The sequence below is a fragment of the Hippopotamus amphibius genome, chromosome 5 (assembly GCF_030028045.1).
Source record: "Hippopotamus amphibius kiboko isolate mHipAmp2 chromosome 5, mHipAmp2.hap2, whole genome shotgun sequence".
Classification (NCBI taxonomy): Eukaryota; Metazoa; Chordata; class Mammalia; order Artiodactyla; family Hippopotamidae; genus Hippopotamus; species Hippopotamus amphibius.
In genome coordinates, this window is record NC_080190.1 from 141,478,018 (window position 1) to 141,501,653 (window position 23,636).

Consider the following 23,636-nt stretch of genomic DNA (forward strand, 5'->3'; position numbering starts at 1 on the left):
GATACAGCTGTAAATAAGACAGGCAAATGCCAAAGACAGAAAAAAATTTATAATGTATGTCGGGTAGGAAGGAAAATATAGCAGGTGTCTAGTTAGAAAAGCCTATGCCTTTCACCAGTCACCCCCCGGTGCTTATTTTTTGCCCAAATCCTAATACTTAAACTGTGCTTACTCCGGCAAAGGCAAATCATCAATGATAGAATGGGTTACTGTGATCTGTTCCTAAGCTGCTTTTCTTTTATAATTTGAAAAAAAAATTGCAGCTATTAGTAGTGAAGTCCTTGGAAATTGTTTCTAGTTCGCTTGAAAGGTTCAGTTGCATAAGAACATGTTTAAATAAACAACCTGGAATAAATAGTGGCTAAAATTTTGCCTATATGTAATCAGTAAGCGAGCTTTTTTTCAGGCACAGGCCAAAACTTTTCTTTAAAGCAAATGTCTTCTGAAGGTCACAAAATGGATCTTAGGTGGTTTGTTGACACTGTTTCACTGCAAATAATTTTTCAAAGGAGTCAGCTCTGGGGGCACATAAGTTCTGATTTAATCAGGTTATCTTAGCCAAAAGAATCCATCTAATCGTCTTTATTTTAGTCATTCTTGCTGTAAGTTGCAGATGTGGAAGAAACAAGAGATGAAGCTTTTATATGAAATATAATTTTAGTACCCTCTGGTTGGAAGTAAGTCATTACTGCTTTTGAATCACAATTATAGTTAATAATAGCTCCCACTTATTTGATCAATTGACCATCTACTGCCACTGACCACCTACTACTAGTGAGCACCTACTGCATGCCAGGCACTACTGAACATTAATGATGTACCAAGAATTTCAGATAGTTTGTTTTTTATTTCATTTATTATACCAAGCATTTTATGTACACTATCTTGAACACAACAATGCTATCAGATAAACATCATCATCATCCCTATTTTACAAATAAAGAGACTGAAATTCCGAAAAGTTAAATAACATTCCCAAGGTCACATTCAGTTAGTATGTGGCAGACTTACTAACTGAACCCCAAAGCCTTTCTCTTTACACTCTGGTTCTGCCTCTGCCCCCAGCAGCTGAGAAGGGGGGCTGGATTTTGTGCAGGTTAGCAAAAGTCATTTATTCCTTAAGATACTTTGGTATCATTTGCCAGAAATTTATCATAATTACTCTATAAATCTATGGTAACTACTATGTGGCAGGTGCTCAGCTGTGCAAAAGCGGAGCCTGGACAACCTTCACCTGATGCCATGCTGCCCCCACGAATGTCTGCAAGACAACACAGTGAAAAATCATGGCATAAATCGTCTTCATTTCCAGCCACACACAAGGCCTGGGTCTCCCTTCCCTCCCCTCACACCATGTGCACTGTGATGCTGTGGGTTTAGGGACTGGGAGAGCAGTGAGTTATTTATTTATTTTTGTTTGTTTTTTTGGCACACGGGCTTAGTTGCTCCGTGGCATGTGGGATCTTCCTGGAGCAGGGATCGAACCTGTGTCCCCTGCACTGGCAGGCAGATTCTTAACCACTGCGCCACCTAGGAAGCCCGAGAGCAGTGAGTTATAAATAGTCTTAGAAACAGACGTTAAAAGCAGAGTCTTCAGGCTGACCGACATTTACAGACAGAGACACTGTGGTTGTGTTAATGTTCCTGCATGTGAGTGTGTGCTAGTATGTGTGCGTGCAAATGCTTCTTTTGAGAAGGAAGATTATAGTGTGCAAATTAATTAAATGATACACGATGTGCAACTCCAAGGGAAAACATCCGGTAGCTTCTGGGAAATAGTCACTGATAACATAGCTGTAATAGTCAGGAACAGTCATCACTATTTACCGAAGGGCACCTCACTCCCTATTTCTTCTTCTTCCCCACGTCCCACAATCCCCACTACCCAAGGGTGAAACAGTCATTCTTCTCCTGCTTTCTCTCACACACAAGGCCCTCTCTAGAATCCAGAGGGGCACTTTCATAAGCTGCAAGTCATTACTCTTCTCTGAATATAGTTAAATTCATTTATCTCTATCTTCAATGAGAAAGGGAAGGGAATTAAGCAGGAAAGACGGCACAATGCCTTTAAGAACGGCGTATTCAAGGTCAAAGTCTGCCATGATTGAGTTAAAAATAAGAAATGAAAATAACGGTGAGCAAAGCATGCCTGCTTTGCAAAATACAGTCCAGCCTAGAAGTCTTCATTAAATGTTCCAGTGCACACAATGTGTTAGCTGTGTGTTTGTGTGCTTGAGATTCTGTGAGATACCCTGCAGCTCATAAATACTGAAAAGGGACAGTTGCCATAGTAACTAAGTGCTATTTAATGAATATAGAAGAACAGAAGCTCATAGGATAGTCTTAAATTGCCAGAACATGAGTTACTGCTGCTGTTATGGGCTTGCAAGTAACTTACATGCCATCTTCTCTAATAAGGTTTTAAACAAGTTGGCCAATTCGACTGGTCTCTGTCTTTACCACACGAAACCGCAAGATTCTGCCTTGATACCACATGAAAATCATATTCCTGGTTTCGTCCTCCTGACTCTAAGTTCCAAGATATCCTACAGAAATGGGCCAAATTTTAGATAGGCAATGTGTCCTTAAATTTGAAGCTCTGACCTGAGTAGTGACATGCTAGGACACATACCTCTGTCACAAGCAATAGACACTGGCTCAGTGGGCTGCCACACTGAATACAGCAGACTCTTTTCACTTCCCCAAAAGGTGAATACTCTATATGCACCAAATGCAGTTTGTTTTGATTGTGCAATGACACAGAAGAGCTATTGCAGTGGATTTTTGCAGGAACTTTTTACAGCTTAGTAACGTCTTAGGTAATCTTTCATCAGGATGTCCAAACCGTCTCTACAGACTCCCACTCCCAAGCCTCTCTCACCATCCATCACCACATGTCAGATTCTTCACCCTGGAATTGTCCAGCTCTTTACAGGTTGAAAAGAAAAAAGAGCATGGCTGCACGGCTTTTCCTTCCCCTGGTCTCCTTCAGCAACTTTAATGCAGTCCATTTTTAAGCTTACAGATTGTGTTGCAAGCATACTTACTTCCACATGCCATTAATAAGTAATGAGAATTAAAAAAAAAAAAAAAAAGGAAAGGAAAACATCTATGTACCATGAAGCCAAACATCATTAGCAAACGCATCTATCCTCCAGAGGCTGGCTTGTTCTTGCATAACCAGCAACTTGGATGGCCTGGTTGGGGTTCCTGACTCAGTGTGGGCTGTGGGCGCCCCCTTCAGGCTCTAGGGTGAAATGCACATTGCTCTCATTTGACATACTAACTAGTCAGCAAGGCAATTGGTTTTGCTAAAAACCTTTCAGGAAATTTCGAAGGAAAATTCTGTTCAACCTCTAACGGTGTGGTCAGACAGAAAGCCTTCACATCACCAGTCTTTAGTTAATATTAAAATTATGTAGGTAAAATTAAAAGCAATCTCTTGAAAGAAGAAAAACTCCTATAGATATATCTATTTGATTAAACAATGATTCTCCACCAGACAAGCTTTGTTTAAAATTGCCTGTGTCTGTTATGAACAAGATTAAAACTGGAAGGAGGCAGCCCACGACCTCCTCATCCTCCCACTCCCTTCCGCAGCCTGAACCTGTTCTCTGTGCCTCATAATCCCCGGCTTTAACTGTCTCCACCCAGACCCTCCCACCAATGCTGGTTTATTGGTTTATCTCACCTCCATGTTTAGCCTTGACTCTCAGCCTCAGAAGTCTCATTTCCTCTCCTCTCGAATGTGATCCTAGGTTCTATGCCAATGACTGCACTAATGCAAGAATGCTCTTTCTTCTTGGAACTTTCAACAGCATCTTGTTTCTGCTTCGCATGTGATATTCTTAACACATTCCTTCTGAGACTGAGACTGTTGGACTTTATAGCCTATCTCCTCTTCATAGACTGTTAGCTTCTCAAAGGCAGGGCCTGGCTCTTGTACAGCCTTGACCCTCAGGCCTGGCTCTCAGCGGTGCTCCTTGCTGGGTGAATGTGTGAATGAAAGAACGAGGGAGATAGCTCTCTAAAAGCTGCTTAAAAAGCTGATTGCTCCCCAACCTCAAAAATGAAGGGGGCCCAAGGAAAAGAAGACCTGTGAAGCAGTTCTTCCTTCTTTCCTTGGAAGATCCTTTCTCTTTTATTCATCGTCATTCATTTATTCTTTCCACAGTGATTTATTGATAACTTGCAATAGTTAACAGCATGAGCAAATGCTATTCTTCTTACTTTTCCTCTCACTATAATTTTTGCTGCATAAAATCCTTCCAATTTTCCTTTACGTCATTTCTTTACTTTTCCTAGGCTTTACTGAGATCCAATTAACATATAGCATCATGTAAGTTTAACATGTTGATTTGATACACTTATATACAGCAAAATGATTACCAGCAAAGCACCTCCATCATGTCACATAATTACCATTTCTTTTTTGTGGTAAGAACATTTAAGGTCTCCTCTCTCAGCAACTTTCAAGTATATAATAGAGTTTATGCCATGTCTTCATCACATCAATCTTCCATGCAGTGTGGAACCTGTATCCCTTTCACTCACCCCTTCAACATGTATTGTGTTTTTACTCTGTGCTGAACTGGGTCAGGCTCTGGGGATGTAGAATCAAAGCATAAAACTGGAGCATAATTCTCTGCTCCTGAAGTGTGGGCTGTGCATAGTGACTTCCTTCTAAAAAGTACAATATGAAAAGGGGAAGAAATGAGTCACTGTACAGTGGAGAAAACAGACACAGCTGATCCAGGGCAACAACAACATGAGAAGTCACGTTGATAGCAGGTACCCTTGAAAGGATGTGATGAAAATGGTACTTTGCCACTATGGTCTTCCTCCCCAAACCCATAACCCCGGTTAATAGTGAGAGAAACATCAAAGAAATATAATAGACAGACATTCTGCAAAACACCTGACCAGTACTCCTCAAAACTGTCAAGGTCGTAGAGAACAGGCTTGTGGTTGTCAAGGGGGAGGGATGGAATGGGAGGTTGGGATTACCAGATCCCAACTAGGATATGTAGAGTGGATAAACAACAAGGTCCTACTGTATAGCACAGGGAACTATATTCAGTATTCTGTGACAAATCATAATGGAAAAGAATATTAAAAAGAAAAAATATATGTATGTATACATATAGCTGAATCACTTTGCTGTACAGTAGAAATTAACACAACATCGTATATCAACTGTACTTCAATAAAAATAAAAAAATAAAGTCAGAAAAATTCTCAGAGACCAAAGGAGCCTAAGGAAACATGCTGACTAAATGTCATGTGGTGTCCTGGGTGAAGAATGGAAAATGAATACTAGGCAAAAACTAAGAAAGTCTCCATAAAGTATGGACTCAAGGTAATAATAATATATTAATATTGGATCATTCCTTGCAACAAATGTATCAGAGTAATGTAAGATCATCATCATGGAAACTGAGTGTGGGGCATTTGGGAGCACTCTGTGCTATCTGTGCAACTTTTCTGTAAGTCTAAACCTATTCTGAAATAAAACATTTACTTTAGAAAATGGAATTAGACTTCAAGAATGTTAATGAGGGAGGAAGACAGTGACTAAAGGCTGTGGCACAGCGGTGTGCGGCATCCCAGAGAACGCAGTCTGCCAGGCGAGGAGAGGCAGACGGTCGTGGAGGTGGGGTAGTGGCTGAGGACGGTGGGAAGCTGTGGCTGATATATGGACACTTAGCGAAGGCTAAAAATATTGTGGCAGACCAGACAGGTCCTCCTCGAGGTCATCAGCATAAATTTTGGTCAGGAACAGCCAGCTCAGAGGAGCTACTTTCTCCTAACAAGCAAGGCAAGTGTAGAAAAGGCTGGTGCAGTGATCAACCTAAATAAGGGATCAGCGTTCAGTTTCTGTCAAATTCTCTCTTTTGATATGAACGATGATAAATGCACTTTCTCCTTGTTCAAACATGTATTCCTTTTCAAAGATGAGGGAGAAATGAAAACACTCAAACTGTCCGGTCTAATTCCTAGCAATGTGGAGAGCCATGGGAAGGCCAGCCCCTGTGGATCTTCTTTTTAACCCTACACCTGGGTATCTCCAGCAGTACCAGCCTTAAGAGTCTCCTCGGCTGTTGTAATGTCTGAGGATGACACCAGCTCAGGGGTAAAGCATTGTCATCCTTAGACAACTGGACAAAGAAAAATGACCTGAACTCAAGGCTGTGAATAATTCACTTCCTTTACTTACCACATATATTGTTGCTTGGAGGATATTTATAGGCTGTGATTATGTCTCTTTGAGTCATGTTTTCAAACTATATAAATTTAGACCACTCTCTCACCAGTGTTAGCTACTGATTTCTATAACATTCTTTGTCCTTCCTTTCCTATTCAGTTGTTTCAGAATAGCCCATAATGATCCAGATGTTTAGTTCTTATTCTTTTTTAAGATCTATATATTACCGGCTTAATTTCCCTCATTTCTAGCCTAAGAATAACTAACTTAAGGTCAAGCTAAAAAGCCTCTGTGCTTTTAAGTTTCTTTCTCTTACCAGTTCTCTATCTCATTGGTTCTCTGGTATTTCTTGTATAATACCTGTCCTTCACTTTATAACAGTAGTGATAACAGAAAATTAAATATTTACATTTTTATATATGTGTCTTTTGGGGAAAGGATACATATTGGCATTTGATGACTAGTGCTGAGTCTTCTCTATTGATGTCTGCTTATTGTGTATAACTAAGCGCTGAGCACAATGAAAACCAGCACAGCCCGAGAGTTTGAGGTGTAGGTCCTGGTCCCAGCTCATCAATACCAAACTGGAGGACCCAGGCACGTCATTTAAGTCTCTGAATGTCCACTCTCTCATCTGTAAAATGAGATGTTGATAATTATTATGCCTACTTCAGAAGGTTTTTTTAAGAATCACATGAGAAATGTGGAAGTCTTTTGCAACCTAAGAAAGTGTTACACAAAAACAAGGTATGTATTACTATAGTTGTTTTCTATTTATCTAGTTGGGCTGGTGTCATTCTTTGCAGTTCTTCTTCATTTTTAGGTCGTTCTCGGCTATTTTGTCTGTGGTGACCAGGGAGGTAGATGAACCATAGGGTTCTATTTCTCTGACTCTCAGATACTTTAAAAAAACTGGAGACCTTTTTGTTCTCCTTTTCTTGTTTAAATGTCCTTTTGAAACACGGAGAAATATTATCTTGACTTGGCAGGATGCACTGAAGTGATCTAGCCCTCTTCGGATTTCTTTGACTTAGATCTTGCTTCTCCAACCCTTTAATTTAAGAATTTTCTCTAAGCCACAGTCAGAACTTTTTGCACTATCATTATTTATCTTTTTCACTGTGAAAACTGCAGAATGTGAGAAATGGGATGGGGGGGGGGGTGACTGAAGAGGCGGCTGGGGGGAATAATGAACCTGGAAGAATACAGGCAGACCTTGGAGACAGTGCGGGTGTAGTTCCAGAGCACTGTGACAAAGTGAATATCATAATAAAGCAAGTCACATGCGTGTTTGGTTTCCCATCACATATAAAAGATGTGTTTATACTATAGTCTATTTTTTTAAAGATTTATTTATTTATTTTAACATTTATTTATTTGTTTGTTTATTTACTTATTTATTCTATTGGCTGTGTTGGGTCTTTGTTGCTGCACACAGACTTTCTCTAATTATGGTGAATGCGGGCTGCTCTTCGTTGTGGTGCGCAGCCTCCTCATTACCATGGCTTCTCTTGTTCCGGGGCATGGGCTCTAGGCAGGTGGGCTTCAGTAGTTGCGGCACACAGGCTCAATAGTTGTGGCACACGGGCTTCCTTGCTCCATGGCACATGGGATCCTCCCAGAGCAGGGATTGAACCCGTGTCCCCTGCACTGGCAGGTGGACTCCCAACCACTGCGCCACCTAGGAAGCCCATATACTATAGTCTATTAAGTGTGCAATAGCATTATGTTTAAAGAAACAACATACGCACCTTAATGAGAAATTATTTTACTGCTAAAAAATGCTAACCATTGCCTGAGGCTTCAGTAAAGTCCTAATTTTTTTGCAGGTGGAGTTGTCTTGCCATATTGATGACTGCTGACTGATCAGGGTGGTGACTGCTGATAGCTGGGGTGGCTGTGGTAATTTCTTTTCTTTTTTTAAATTTATTTTATTTTATTTATTGGCTGCGTTGGGTCTTCATTGCTACTCGCGGGCTTTCTGTAGTTGCGGAGAGCAGGGGCTACTCTTCATTGCAGTGCACAGGCTTCTCATTGCAGTGGCTTCTCTTGTTGCAGAGCTCAGACTCTAGGTGCACAGGCTTCAGTAGTTGTGGTGCGTGGGCTCAGTAGTTGTGGCACACGGGCTTAGTTGCTCTGCGGCATGTGGGATCTTCCCAGACCAGAGCTTGAACCTGTGTCTCCTGCATTGGCAGGCAGATTCTTAACCACTGCGCCACCAGGGAAGCCCGGTAATTTCTTAAAATAAGACAACAATAAAGTTCGCAGGCTCGATTGACTCTTCCTTTGATGAAAAAATTCTCTGTAGCATGCAATACTGTTTGATAGCATTTTACCTACAGCAAAACTTCTTTCAAAATTGGAGTCAATCCTCTCAAACCCTGCCTCTGCTTTATCAACTAAGTTTATGGAATATTCTACATTCTTTGCTGTCATTTCAACACTTTCATAGCATCTTCATCAGGAGTAGATTTCATCTCAAGAAACCACTTTCTTTGCTCACATATGAGAAGCAACTTCTCATCCGTGAAAGTTTTATCGTGAGATTACAATAATTCATTCACAACCTCAGGCCCCACTTCTAATTCTAGTTCTCTTGCTATTTCCACTATATCTGCAGGTACTTCCTCCACTGAAGTCTTCAACCTCTCAAAGGTTGGACTCAACTTCTTTCAAACTCCTGTGAATGTTGATATTTTGACCTCTTCTCATGAATCACAAATGTTCTTAATAGCAACTAGAATGGTGAATCCTTTCCAGAAGGTTTTCAACTGACTTTGGCCAGATCCATCAGCAGAATCACCATCTATGGCAGCTACCGTCTTATGAAATGTGTTTCTTAAATAATAAGACTTGAAAGTTGAAATTGCTCCTGATCCACGAGCTGCAGAATGGATGTTGGGTTAGCAGATATGAAAACAACATGAATCTCATTGTGCATCTCCATCAGAGCTCTAGGGTGACCAGGTACATAGTCAATGAGCAGTCATATTTCAAAAGGAATCTTTTTTCTGAAAAGTAGGTCTCATCAGTGTGCTTAAAATGTTCATCAAACAGATGTACTGTCATCCAGGGTTTGTTGTTCCATTTACAGAGTAGAGGCAGAGTTGATTTAGCATAATTCTTAAGGCCCCTAGGATTTTCAGAAAGGTAGATGAGCATTGACTTCAACTTAAAGTCACCAGCTGCATTAGCCCCTAATAAGAGAGTCAGCCTGTCCTTTGTAGCTTTGAAGCCAGGCATTGACTTTTCCTCTCTAGCTATGGCAGTCCTAGATGGTGTCTTCTGATATAAGCCTATTTCATCTACATTGGAAATCTGTTGTGCAGTGTAGCCACCTACATTAATGATCTCAGCTAGAATTCCTGGGTAACTTGCTGCAACTTCTATGTTACCTTGCTGCTTTATTGCTGTTTTACCTTGCACTTTTATGTTATGGAGATGACTTCTTTCCTGAAACCTCATGAGCCAACTTCTGCTAACTTCAAATTATTCTTCTGCACCTTCCTCACCTCTCTCAGCCTTCACAGAGTTAAAGAGAGTTAAAGCTCTGGATTAGGCTTTGGTTTAAAGGAACGCTGTGCCTGGTTGGATCTTCTCTCCAGACACTAAAACTTTCTCCATATCAGCAATAAGGCTGTTTCACTTTCTCATCATTTGTGTGCTCACTGGAGTAGCAATTTTAATTTCCTTCAATAACTTTTCCTTTGCATTCACAACTTGGCTAACTGTTTGGTGCAAGAGGCCTAGCTTTTGGCCTGTCTTTGCATTCAACTTGCCTTAATCATTTCTAGCTTTTGATTTAAACTGAGAGACATGAAACCATTCCTTTCACTTGAACGCTTAGAGGCCACTGTCAGGTTATTAATTGGCCTAATTTCAATATTGTTGTGTTTCAGGGAATAGGAAGGCCTGAGAAGAGGGAGAGAGATGGGGCAACGGCCATTTGGTGGAGTAGTGAGAGCACACACAACATCTAACGATTGAATTCACTGTCTTACGTGGGCTTAGTTCGTCCCAAAACAGTTACAATATTAACATCAAAGATCACTTATCACCATAACCAATGCAATAATAATGAAAAAGTTTGAGATACCGCAAGAATCACCAAAATATGATGTAGAGACACGAAGTGAGCAAATGCTGTTGGAAAACCGGCCCTGACAGACTTGCTCCACGCAGGTATGCCACAAAGCCTCAGTTAGTTAAAAACACGATGTCTGTGAAGTGCAATAAAACAAGTTACGCCTGCATAGACTTTTGTTTACTACAATAGAAAACCTATTAGACTTTGATTAAATGCCTATTCAGTGAAGGTATAAGGTCCTACTGTATTCCTGTTTAAACGTGCACACACATGCACACACACACACACACACACACGCAGTGTTAAAGGATGTGGGATTTTCTCCATTACAACTGCAGAGTTTATGAAAAACACAAATCAGGATGCAGGTGGTATCTGTGCCAACATCCTATAAGGAGAAATTAACAAAGCTTCAGCTTCTATTGAATGCTTTTCTGAGTTGGTGGAATCAGCCAAACCTGCAATACTAAAATAGAATTATGGAAATTGGAAACAAAAAGCCGGAGTCTACTGGGAATGACAGGCTCAAGATGAACTCAGCTGGAAAATCTAGCTAACTAAAAGTGACATCCTTTGTGCTGGAATTTTTCTATCTGGAAGTTTAAAAAAGGCTGTAATTATTTCAAGTCTTCAATGCAGCCCTTTTCAGACTAAGCCTTTCCTTTTCTTCATTGCTCTGTACCTTTCCTCCATGCGAACTCATGCATCTGCCAAGCACTGAAGTAGGAAATTCATACTGGTTTTATACCCACATGCATTTCCAGGGAGTGGGAAGCAACACGTTTGCATCCTCTATGCCAAGGAAAACAAAAGACTGTTTGTACATCCAAACATTTATCTTGTGTACAGGCTCAAAATACCTGAGCCTGGCTAAGTAAATCACCTAATAAGAAACAGCTGATTAAGGCCAATGAAAATTTCTTTGCAAGTTAGTGCTTTTCCTCCACGGAGAAGCCAAGTAATACAAAAACTTAGACTTACCTTGTGGCTTTTGGGTCCCAAATCACAATGTCAGCATCTGAGCCCACAGCTATTCTTCCTTTTCTTGGATAGAGATTAAAGATTTTAGCTGCGTTTGTGCTGGTAACTGCCACAAACCGGTTTTCATCCATTTTGCCACTGTGCTGTAAAACAATTCAAGGAAGAAAATACATTTCTTTCTCTGATAAATGATAAAGCACTAAAAATCTCTTATCAAGCAAAGTACGAGACTTGTATCTCAGTACGAAATAGAACTGCACCTAATTTCTTACAGCGTGAAGCCAAACACACCTGTGAATACTGATAAATCTTAAACAATCACATGCTAATGACGGGGATGAATGGGGTTATATATGGAAGGCTGAAGACAACTCTTCACAAACCTATCAGCTTCGCAAAACAGCCCCATTAGTTTTTCCCATTCTTCCCAGAATCACACAGACAAAAGCTAAATGTTAGTAACAATATTTCCAATTCTTGTTTAAAGTTTACTACCACCACCTACTACAGTTATCATCTGGATTATTTATTGTAGATCTAAGATTTATGAGATGATCATGTAGACGTTATATGGAATATTATAGAGTTAAAACAAGAGAGACCTATAAATCAGGTGACAACGCTTTTAGAAATCAACTAAGAGGTTCAATTTTGTGCTACTGAAATCTGCATGAACCAACAGTCATGGGAGTCTGCTGTGAGAGGTTTTAATATGGACAGACTTCTATGGGATGTGATCCCTCTAAAACGATTTGTTTTTAAGTGTTGAGAGTTTATCCCTATGTACATTTATATGGCAAGAGCATCCTTAAGGTTTATTTAATTATCAAAGGGTCCCTGTCTCAAAAAACATTAAGAACTGTGTCCTGAAAGTTATATTCCCATAAATGAACCATCTTAATGTTTTGGAAAATAACATAGGCTCCTGTATGTTACAAAGAAGTATCCCATCACTTTAAAGCCATTTATACACTTTATGTATTATGAAAATCTGCTGTAATGAAGTTACTCACTGTAAGTAACACAAGTTCAGAGTAAAAGGCTGGACTGTTAACTAGAAAGTCTAAGCAAAGAGAAAGAGAAGAAAATCATCTGGGATGCTTAGAACTGGGGTAGAGGTAACAGGGGTGGAGAAGACAACTGGCAGAAAATAGGGCTGTAGAGATGTTTTGAAGATCCTTACGTGTAAATTAACTGTTCAAATATCATCCAATAAGCAATGCAGAAAATTAAAGGGTTTTAGAGAGGAGAGTAGAATGAACAGACCTTGGTGTTTGAAAGGCAACTCTGGGGTCCTAGAGAATAGGACAGATTGTAGCAAGCCAGAGAGTGGAGGCAGGGGTGCCAGCTGTGAGACTACTGCAATGGTCCAAACAAGATATGGGCCTCAAAGTAGAACGGTGGACATGACGGTGGAGATAAGGAGACATTTTGGAAATAAAATTGACAAGACCTGGTAAAAAATTAGAATTAGAAATGAGTGGTATGTGTAAGGGATCCTGAGGTGTGAGATGTGATTAATGTGTCAATGAAGGGAGGGGTTCTGAGAGATGGGTGAGAATGGCATGACAATGTGGACCTCAGGTATTACCGGGCAAGTCTCCACTCCTGATCTTTACAACCACCCTTCTCAGCTGGCTGGACAGGCTAACACGTGAACTTTTAGCCATTTGATTCTTCTTCATCCTCAGGTAGAAATTTTTGAATCATGAAATTTTAAAAAAACCTCTTTCTATACTTTGGATTATTATTTATGTGACCTCATACAGCAGTTCTTAAAACATAATATTCAAAAGTTCTTTAAAAAGGGCATCTACCTTTTTATACGAAAAGAAGGTATGAATGTAAAAAAAATAAACATCCTTTGAGATGTTTTCAATCATCCCGAATATTTATATCAGAGACACATGAGGAACTGGGATTCAAAAACATGGGAATCAAGTAGAAGTGCTATTACATGTCAAAGACTTTAAGAATAATCCTTGTGGCACCCAATCTAAATTTATCCCCGCATGTCTGCATCATGGTGCAAAGCATCCTCTAAACCATGTAGAGAAGAAAATTATTTTTCATTATTATCTTGTGGGATGCTGTAGTGGTGGTGATGTGGTTGTATTCTGTTTCCACTCCAGTGAAAACAATCAAAATGTTTCTCTATGAAGGCTTTTGGCATTCTGGTCCTAAAATGGTCTAGATCCTGGCTAAAGAATTAGGCAAAACAGACTGAATACTGTGAAACTCACCACGCCTTTTTCCCATATTACTGACATCCGGTCCTCAACACCATTCACTCCATTGGGAATCTTAGTAAAATCATCCTTCCCAAGAGCTTTCTGGCAGGTGTTGAAAGTGCAGTGGTCAGACCCTGTTGTGGTGAGATCATCACTGTAAAAGAGAAACACATGAGAGCAATGGGGGTGAGTAGATAGAATATGTCAGGAGGAAACTACCATAACCTTGGTATGGTAGTTTCTCCTGACGCCATTCTCAACTGAAAGTCAGAATACTGCAGTGGAGACTGAGCAGCTTTTTCAAACATACATTTCACCCATGCCTGTCTCTATTCTAGGAAATGCTTTCGGAGAATAATACTCTTACAAGAAGCATGAGGCAGACTCATGCCTGGGTCAGAAAAAATGGGTTCTAGGCTCTATCACTTAACTGGTTCTGAGACTATGAGTTTGTCCAATGCTCAGTTTCTCACCTAGAAATTGGTAGTTATAAATATTTGATGACAATTATTCAGGATTGCTGGCAATAATGTAAGTGAGAATTTCTTGTGAGTACAGAATTACACGCAGATGAACCAGGGTGAGCCACATGAACAGAGGCAGACCCTGGCCAAATGGCAATGTTGTGATGAGCAGAGGTGGGACATTGGCTGAGGATGTCGATGTCATGAGCGACAGGAATTGTGCTTTGATTGTGAGTCACCTTGGGGATGCAGAAGTCTGAAGGAGGAAGGAGGCTGTGAGGAAATGGCTAGTGAACTCTTGGATGGTCTGTTGTAAAAGCTCTTTGTTAACTTGGATCTGAGTAACCATGAATGGAGAATGTCCGAATGTCCATGAATGGTGTATTTCTCAAGAAAAGTGAGCACGAAGTCCCAAAAACCAGCATCTGAAAATAGCGTGGATGACCTTTTATGGGAATAACCTGCTCAGAGGGCAGGATTTTGCCTTTCACCCCTCCAGTGGCTCTGCCCTAGAGCTTCATCTCTTGTAGCCATACAACAAGCACATCTGGTCCCTAGGTTATATTCCGTATGATAAAAACAGGACATATTGAAGAGACCTGGCCCTAGGCAACAAGAGATAGAAAAGACAACGAGAAAATCAGAGCAAAGGAAAATTTCGGTAAAGGTGATCTGATTTCTCTGTGGCCAGGAGAGATTTTAACACCACATCATAACATAATTACGCCAATACGTTCTGGTCTCCAGATGAAGGATTCCCCAGGGCCTGTCAGGTCAAGTAGAACAGAAGACTGGGAGGTCAATGGAAGGTCCAGATGGTAGGACAAGATCTCCCACGCTCAAAACACTCAAGTTTTGAGACTTACAAAACATCTTATTTTGGCAAAACCCTTCACAGTCATCTACCAAATGATTACTTAGCCAGTAGATTCATGAGGAAGTCAGGTGTTGAAGGGTCTGGTCGCAGGGGTGGACCCATAACGTGATGGGCTGCATGGAGCCATTCTCTGTTCCAGTAGTGAGTGCCATCTGTGCCGAGACCTGCTGCAATAGGTTCTCCGTAGACCACCTTCCCTGGAAAGTTCAAAGGGAAGCGTTCAGCACCTCAATTTGCTCTTAAGAGAGCCATTTGACAACACATCGATATTAGTCTTCTCTGTCCTAGCTAAACTGCAATTTACTTCTCTGATCAGGATTGAAAAATAAAATCTACTGTTTACTGAGGCTTTACTGTGCTCCAGTCAGTGTGCACTGCATGTTGTGGGAGATGACTGTACCCACCAGCTGATATTAGGCTTGGCCTCATGGATTCCTTAGCCAATTGAATATGAATAGAAGTGACATGTGCTGCTTCCAAGCAGAAACTGTCAAAGCCGCATGAGTTTTCCATCTGTTGTGAGACCAGTGGAAGCAGCTTCTTCAGGCGTGTCTCAGGATGAAGAGAATATGGAGCAGAGGCAGAGCCAATCAATGATGGATGTGAGTATGAATGCGAAATAAATCTCTGCCATTGTAAGCCACTGATATTTTAGGTTAATTCGTTCCTATAGCATCACCTAGCAAAAGCCGGCTGATATATGTGTCATTCTAACAGAATCTTCTCAAAAACCCTATCGGGGAAATGCTATTATCATCTCCATTAAAGGATGAGTCCTGGGCATATATCTAGAGGAAACTGTAATTCCACAAGATATATGCACCCCAATGTTCACTGCAGCACTATTTACAATAGCCAAGACATGGAAGAAACCTAAATGTCCATCAACAGATGAATGGATAAAGAATATGTGGTACATATATATACAATGGAATATTACTCAGCCATAAAAAGGAAGGAAATAATGCCATTTGCAGCAACGTGGATGGACCTAGAGATTGTCATACTAAGTGAGGGAAGCCAGGCAGAGAAAGACAAATATCATATGGTACTGCTTACATGTGGAATCTAAAAACATGATACAAACGAACTTATTTACAAAACAGAAATAAACTCAGAGACATAGTAAACAAACTTATGGTTACCAAAGGGGAAGGAGGGAGGGATAACGCAGGAGTTTGGGATTGACAAATACACACTGCTATATGTGAAACAGATAAACAACAAGGACCTACTGTATAGCACAGGGAACTATAGTTAGTATTTTGTAATAGTCTATAGGGGAAAAGAATCTGAAAAAGAATATATATGTATGTGTATATATTACACACACATATATATATATAACTGAATCACTTTGCTCTACACCTGAAACTAACACAACATTGTAAATCAAATATATTTTAATAAAATAAACAAATAAAATAAATTTTTTAAAAAGATGAAGATAAGGCTTATAGGATTAAATAAACTCTGTACAGTTAAATTACATGCACTCAACATAGATGGAGTGAAGAAGGTAGGATCTGAATCCAGGCATTTTGACTCCAGTGGTCCTAACCTCAAAACTCTACTACTCTGCTGACAATGATCACATGGTCATATGTAGTCCAACCACATTATATCTCTGTTGCAAATAGATTGATCATCTTTTTACACCCTTAAGGTATAAACCTCCTCTAGAAACTTATGTTAAATAAAAGAACACTCAGATAATAAAATTGTAGCCAGAAATGCATATTTATGAAATCATGCAAATGAGGCCATCAAAAGCACACAATGTTAGAAAAGTTAATAGCTCGTAGTGAATTTGAATTTAAAATCAGGAGCCTACCTCTGATTAGCACTTGTCAGCATAATAGATTCTCTGGCATCACCTGATGATATCCACGCAGTCATGAAGGCGAGTGCACAGAAAAGAGAGGCTGGCACCCCAATTACTTCACTCTGGTTAACCAGATGCAAGACTTTAGTTAAAGTCCTGATACACAACTGAAATGCACTGATTTCCTCGGAGAGTCCTGACAGTGGATGGCCACCAGCTGCCTGAGTCATATTGAATTGGAACGTAGCACCCTATTATTTCACAGATCATTTCTCCCCCAAATGAGCCACCTTCCTCCAGTCATCCTAGGGATTTGAAAAACCCAGAAAGCAAGGCTGCTTGAAGCCTAACCAACTTTGCCTCTTAAGTAACCTAGTATCAAACTATAGTTAATAAAATTTATCCTCCAAGAACTTAGCCATGGCTAAGACTCTTCACTTTCACGATATAAACAATCCTACCCCTTGTTTCTTACTGTCCTGTTCCCAGAAAAAAGGAAGTGCTGTTAGTATCTCCTTCTGGTGTACAGAACAAGAAGCAATCACTTTTAACGTGAACTGAGAGGTAATGAACTATTTACTGGAGAGATATCAAGATGGACATGGTATTTTATCTGCAGGTACAAAGAGACTTTCCTATTCCAAGAGAACTTCTAATGGATGCTTGGACAATGAGAAACTCAGATTCTTGATCTGCAATCACTTTACAAGTTGCCAACTCAGGATTTTTCCGCTACTTCATCACAGAGGAAAGAATCTAATCACATGTTCTATTCAATGATTTGGCCCATCAAGGTGGTATAGGAATACAGTTCCAAAAGTTCTATAATTTTAATAGCTTCAGGGAAAATTAAAAGTGTCAGCATCTACCAGGAGTCTGCCAGGACTGTTTTGAAACCAGACGACAGGTAATTTCCTTGGGGCTTAGCACCTTTACAATATGGCAGGCCACTTTTTTGGTATATACAACAAGTTCTTCGTTAACAGGGCTATTTTCAACTGTCTCCCCATTAATTATCTGTAAGTACTTAAAAAAATGAAAAGATAAAAAAGTAAAAATTCCCAACTACTCTTCCCTGTATTCAACATTTTCCCAAGGACTAAACAGCATGCAAGCAGTAAAAAGAAAACAAGGGGCCTGGGTAGTCCATAAATTGAAGAATCAAACTGGATTAATTCAGCAAAATGGTGGGTTCCGCTGCATCTGGGCCAAAAATGTAGTAGTAATAAAAATATCTAATGTATGTATGGCACTCTAAAGTTTGCAAATACAGCTTGAAGATCATATATCTCATGTGACCTTCATGGCAACCCAAACACTGGTTTGACAGCTAAAGAAACTGACACTCAATAAGACTAATTTGCCCATGACACAGGGGTAGTAAGTGGTACATTAGAATTAGAATCCTAGCATACTGATAACATACCGCACATATGCAGTATGTTAGTTGGGAAGTATCATTTTCCATTTCTTGGTAAAGAGCATGTATTTTTTAAAAGTCAACCATAAGATGTGTGGATGTGGTTAAGCAATTTTCCAATTTCACTTACTGCTTCTATTTACTACACTTAACAGGTTGGTAATAAAAAGTCCTAGATCTGTCCTAGTCTGATACTATCCTGATTACATTCGAGACCAGATGGTTTCAACAACTCTTGGGAGATAGTACATCTCCATCAGTAATATCCTCCCACTGTCTCAGCAAGTTTCACATTATGTTGTACCCTGTCTCCCCATACATGTTCTCTCCTTCTTTCTCCATCCTTTGGCTCAAAACCGAAAAAAAAAGAATCTGCACTTATGATGCAATCTCCCAGTTAAAGGAGTTCAGCTCTCTGAGAGATTCTTAAGATTTCCAAATAATGAAACGCGTCAAAGCAACCCAAACTATCCCCCATCCCCGATCAGACAACCCATTGTTTTTTGGTTTTGGTTTTGCCTTTTTTTTTTTAATATAAATTTATTTATTTATTTATTTTTGGCTGCATTGGGTCTTCACTGCTGTGCATGGGCTTTCTCTAGCTGTGGGCTGTGGGGGCTGCTCTTTGTTGCGGTGCACAGGCTTCTCAATGCAGTGGCTTTTCTTTTGTGAAGCCCGGGCTTTAGGTGCATGAACTTCAGTAGTTGTGGCACGTGGGCTCAGTAGTTGTGCCACATGGCCTTAGTTGCTCTGTGGCATGTGGTATCTTCCCAGACCAGGGCTCGAACCCGTGTCCCCTACATTGACAGGCGGATTCTTAACCACTGCGCCACCGGGGAAGTCCTGACCCATTGTTTATTAGATGAAAGTGATAGAGCAGATGTTAACATCTTGTCTGAATTTGGGAGCAGCATTTAATCAAGTCACGGGATCTTTTAGAAAAGGTTGAAAGATGCAGAGAAGCTAGCATGGGTGTGTAGGAGTGAAAGCACTGGCTGCCAAACAGAAGGCCAAACACTTTTATAAAAATGATTTCTCCCAGCTAGAAGGACAGAGTAAAACCTTCCTGGGCTCCATTTGGATTCAAAATATTACACTTACAAAGGAAGAAAATAATTGAGAAGGAAAATACACAGAAGCAGCATAATAAAATAGATCACACAGATTTAGGTTCAAATCCTGATTTTGCTGCTTTTTAGTTGGCAACCTTGTGGATGATGTCATTGCTCTTGGTCTCAGTTTTTCTCATCTATGAAATGGGATCATAACGTCCCTTTCATGTGACAATTTTGTGAGGATCAAATAAATTAACACATGTGAAAGTACCTAGCATCTTCCTGGGATCCTGGAGTCACTTTCTGTTATGAGCTGAATTATGTCCCTTGTCAAAATCCACATGTTAAAATCCTAATCCCCAGTATCTCCGAATGTGACTGTATTTGGAGATAGGGCACTTTAAAGAGGTAATCAGGTTAAAATGGTCATTAGAAGTGAGCCCTCACTCAACATGACTGGGGTCCTTATAAGAAGAGGAAATTTGGACACAGAGGGAAGACAATGTGAAGACACAAGGAGGAGACGAGTCCTTACAAGTCAAGCAGAGAGGTCTGGAATGCATCCTTCCTTCAATGCCCATAGAAAGAACCAAAGTTGCCAACACTTAGGTCTTGAACTTCTAGCCTCCAGAACTGTGAGAAAACTAATTTCCATTGTTTTAAGCCCCCCAGTTTGTGGGTACTTTGTTACAGCAGCCAACAAATTCATCTACAAATGTTAGTTTCCTTATGGTTAAATGATTTTTTTTAATGTTTTAAAATGGGTAGTTTTGAACTTCTTTGCAGTTAGACATACGGTAAATTATCTTGTTCTAAATTTAAAGGACAAGGGATGTTCAGATGTTTATGCACAAGAAAGAAAAAAGAAAGCCTGAGATTCAAATCCACCTTGACTCAGACACATATCAACCCTTTCTTAGGAAAAGCTCTGGTTACCAAGCATCAGCTCATCATACCTGTGTAAGTGAGATTTGGTTTATTCCAGTCGGCACCAACAAGCAGGAGACAGTGTGACCACATGGGCAGAGTGGCCTCTGTGTGGCTCTTTCTCCCCCTTAGTCCCCAAATGCAAGAGAAATGTGGTGGTGGGGGGGCACAGAGTTTAAATAAAATGGAAAATAGGACATCTAAACCTCCCTGTAAGAGAAGTTTATATTTACAGCAATAAGCCTGGAAAAAAAGCTTTCTACAACATGGAAAACCAAAACCAAACCAAACCAAATCAAACAAACAAAAACACAAACAAAAAAAATCCAAACATAATGTAGCCCAGTTCACTGTAACCTGCTTGAGAACCAAAAATTATCTTAACCATTTTTGCAAATCCAATGCCATGAGCACAGTGCCAAGCATATATTAGGTGTGTAATAACTTGGTTTTTTATGAAAAGTATAAAGAAAACATTTTGTTAATAAGTTCAAGTGACAGTCATATTCATACCCTAAAGACATGAATACGGGTATAAAACAGAATTGAGCTTTATTAAGACAAATTAAAACAAAGGTAAACGGGGAACTAAAAAAAAAGTATTGAAAATTTCAGCCATTAATTGGGAAATAAATTATAACAATTATACACCAAAGACAGCATCAAGTAAGTTGCTGAGAGAAATCACCACCATTCTAAGCAAAGCACCAGAAAAACAGTGAATCCATGTGCATGCAAGTTCTACTGGGAAGTAAGAAGGAAACGTGAACAATGTATTTTTTTAAACACTATTAATAATTTCACATGTCAACACATGGCAAAAAAAAGGAACATGGATAACCAAAGCTGCTCAAACCAAAGTAAAAAGTACCTCTGTCACTGAAGCAAACGACATATATTGACATATATACTATTTGGACAAAGACTAAAGTACAGTGAGTGAAAGAGGTCTGAGAGAGGGTAGTTGGGAACTTCTATGATATACAATTTCAGCTGTTTTGCCCAACTGGGGGTATGGAGCAAGGGAGGGGAATTCTGCTTCTGGAAGAAAACGATGACACTCTAGAGACAGCCTTCTGATTCCATTGCCTCATTTGTTTTACAAAAATGGCTTCTCACAGAAAAGATGGGAACTAACCTAGTTCTAGTTACTCAACTTAGATTAACTGAGAATTGAAATTAGCATGAAATTGAGATTCCTGGCAAACTGTCAAAGGCAACTCTGCTTTCAGTGGCTTGCATGTGAAAGCTTTCTTTTTTTCCTGTAACCAGCTTTTCACTTTTTATTGCAGGTGCTGAATGCTAAAGGGAAATATCAAGGTACGAACAAAGGGAAGCCACAGGCTTTGAATGAATGTTGATGGACGGAACATACATTTCTGTCTCTTGCTTCACATCAAACCCTGGTGAAGATGTACAACAGATGAACAAAATCCAAAACTGTGCTGAGAATAAAAGAGGAACCATGACTGACCAGAGGTCATGACAGATTGTAGAAAGATGGAAAGCAAATGGGACGGCAATGTTTATACAGGAGAGCAGAGGCAGCTACAAGCCTGAACTCTAATGAGAAGGAAGGGTCATGACAGTCATTCTTCTGGGGTGGGGAGGGCAGTGAGTGTGGGGAAGGGGGTGAGCTGGGGCAGTGAGCACCTACCTCCACCTCTGCTTGGGGAACAAAGCCTCCTAAGGTGGTGCTGATGCTACAGAGTGAGGCCCCCACACCTGAAACCGAAGCTCACCAGTGATCATGCCCCAATTACATTCACGAAGCTCACAGCCTCATTGTTGGCACTCCCATTTAGGGGCGGAGCCTGCTCAATAGCAGAGGAAATCCACACCAGCTTCTCACTCTAATCACCTGAACTGTCCACTCATAAATACAGACAGTGCAGGACCACCAGATGCTTGAAGAAAAAACAAACAACATAAAAAGAAGGGCCAAGATGTTAAAACAAACAAACAAACAAACAAACAAAACTGAAAAATTGACTCAGCAAGAAACAGAGATAATCTAGGAAACAATATTTTTTAAAAAAATTCTCTGTTAGTATTCTAATGAGATCAAAAAGATCTCAACCACTGAAGGAAAACAATTAAAAAGTAAGCAACTGTGTTACCATGTAGAGCTAAATCGGACTCCTTGTTGGATCTGTTTCTTTGACTTTAACCTTTGCTTTTTGTTGCTTTTGTTACTGTAATCATACTTGATGGCCTTCCTCTGGGAACACTGCCCCTCTGCCTGAATGTTGAACTAAAGTGCCTCTGTTCAGCCCACTGGTGGACAATCTGCCCTGCCTACCTGTGTGAATGGCTGAAATGAACATATCCCCTCACTGAGGCTGGTTATTCCCGGAGATCTTTTGTAAGACTGATGGCCCTTTAACTTTACTTCTTCACAGCCCCTCCCTCTCTGGTTCTATAAAACAAAATAGCATCCAGACCCCAATAAGATGGTTTTTTAGGAGACATTAGTCTGCCATCTTCTTAGTTTGCTGGCTTTCTGAATAAAGTCACATTCCTTGCCTCAACACCTCATCTTCGATTCATTGGCCTGTCGTGCAGCGAGCAGAGCCAGCTTGGACTCGGTAACAACTGTAGAAAAAAGAAGAGCTATCAGAGAACAAGTGTTTTCTTGGCAATAAATATATGATTATCAAAATGAAAGTTTATTAGAAGAGCTAAAGAAGTAAACAAAATCCTTTCCTAAAATATAGAGCAAAATTCAGTTTTTTTTTAAAGGTGAAAATAGTTAAAGGACATGGAGGCTTAATTCAAGAGGTCTTATAGTGGAGTTCCAAAAGAGGAACAGAGAAAATTAATGTGAAAGAAATAACAGAAGAAAAATGTTCAGAATCAAAAATCAGGCTTCAGATTGAAACAGGCATCTGAACATGAAGGTGAATTTTTAAAAATCCTACTACTAAACATGGTCTTAATATAATTTCTGGACGTCTAAAATGAAGAGGAAATATAAAAATCTTCCAGATGGTGAAAAACGTGACAAAAGGACATGAATTTTATTGGCATTTTTCTATTTATTGGTAACACTAGATGTCAGAAGTGAATGAAATGGTGCTCTTATAATCCAGAAGGAAATAATTCTGAACCTAGAATTCTATGCCCATTCAAATTGCAAACAATCTTGAGGACAAGGAATCAGAAATTTTACCTTCCAATGCTCTTTCTTTAAAAATCATGTGAGAATCTTCACAGTAATTCAAGAAAAAGGGGAGAAATGGGAAGCAAGAAACAGTATATCCAACCTAGGATGCTGTGAAAAGAAACCTGAGGATGACAGCTCTCCAGCTTGGAAAGTATAAAAATAAAACAGAAAGTCAATAGATTCTCCTCCTAAAAAAAAAAAAAATCTCTGCAAGAAGAGCTGATTCAATTCAATAGAAGCTGATCCCATTCAATAGAAAATAGAGGCACAAGTTGGAAAATCTTCATGATATATTAAATAAGGTACATGTTTCTTTTCTGAACTAGCTTAAAAAAAGCTAATTGGAAAAATTTCAAGCCTAAAAAAAAATCTTGACAATCTTTACAATAATGGTCTAA

At 39.8% G+C, this 23,636-nt stretch overlaps 1 protein-coding gene across 3 annotated transcripts in view; it reads right to left on the reverse strand.

Moving 5' to 3' along the window:
- DPYS (dihydropyrimidinase) overlaps nt 1-23,636 on the reverse strand; it is an 80,103-nt gene that overhangs the window by 31,340 nt on the left and 25,127 nt on the right. For all 3 annotated transcript variants that reach the window (XM_057734118.1, XM_057734120.1, XM_057734119.1), the window contains 3 exons: nt 14,886-15,042; nt 13,517-13,658; nt 11,274-11,416 (listed from right to left, as the gene is read on the reverse strand). In XM_057734118.1, coding sequence (XP_057590101.1) covers nt 11,274-11,416; nt 13,517-13,658; nt 14,886-15,042 — 442 coding nt within the window. The remainder of the gene's footprint in view (nt 1-11,273; nt 11,417-13,516; nt 13,659-14,885; nt 15,043-23,636) is intronic.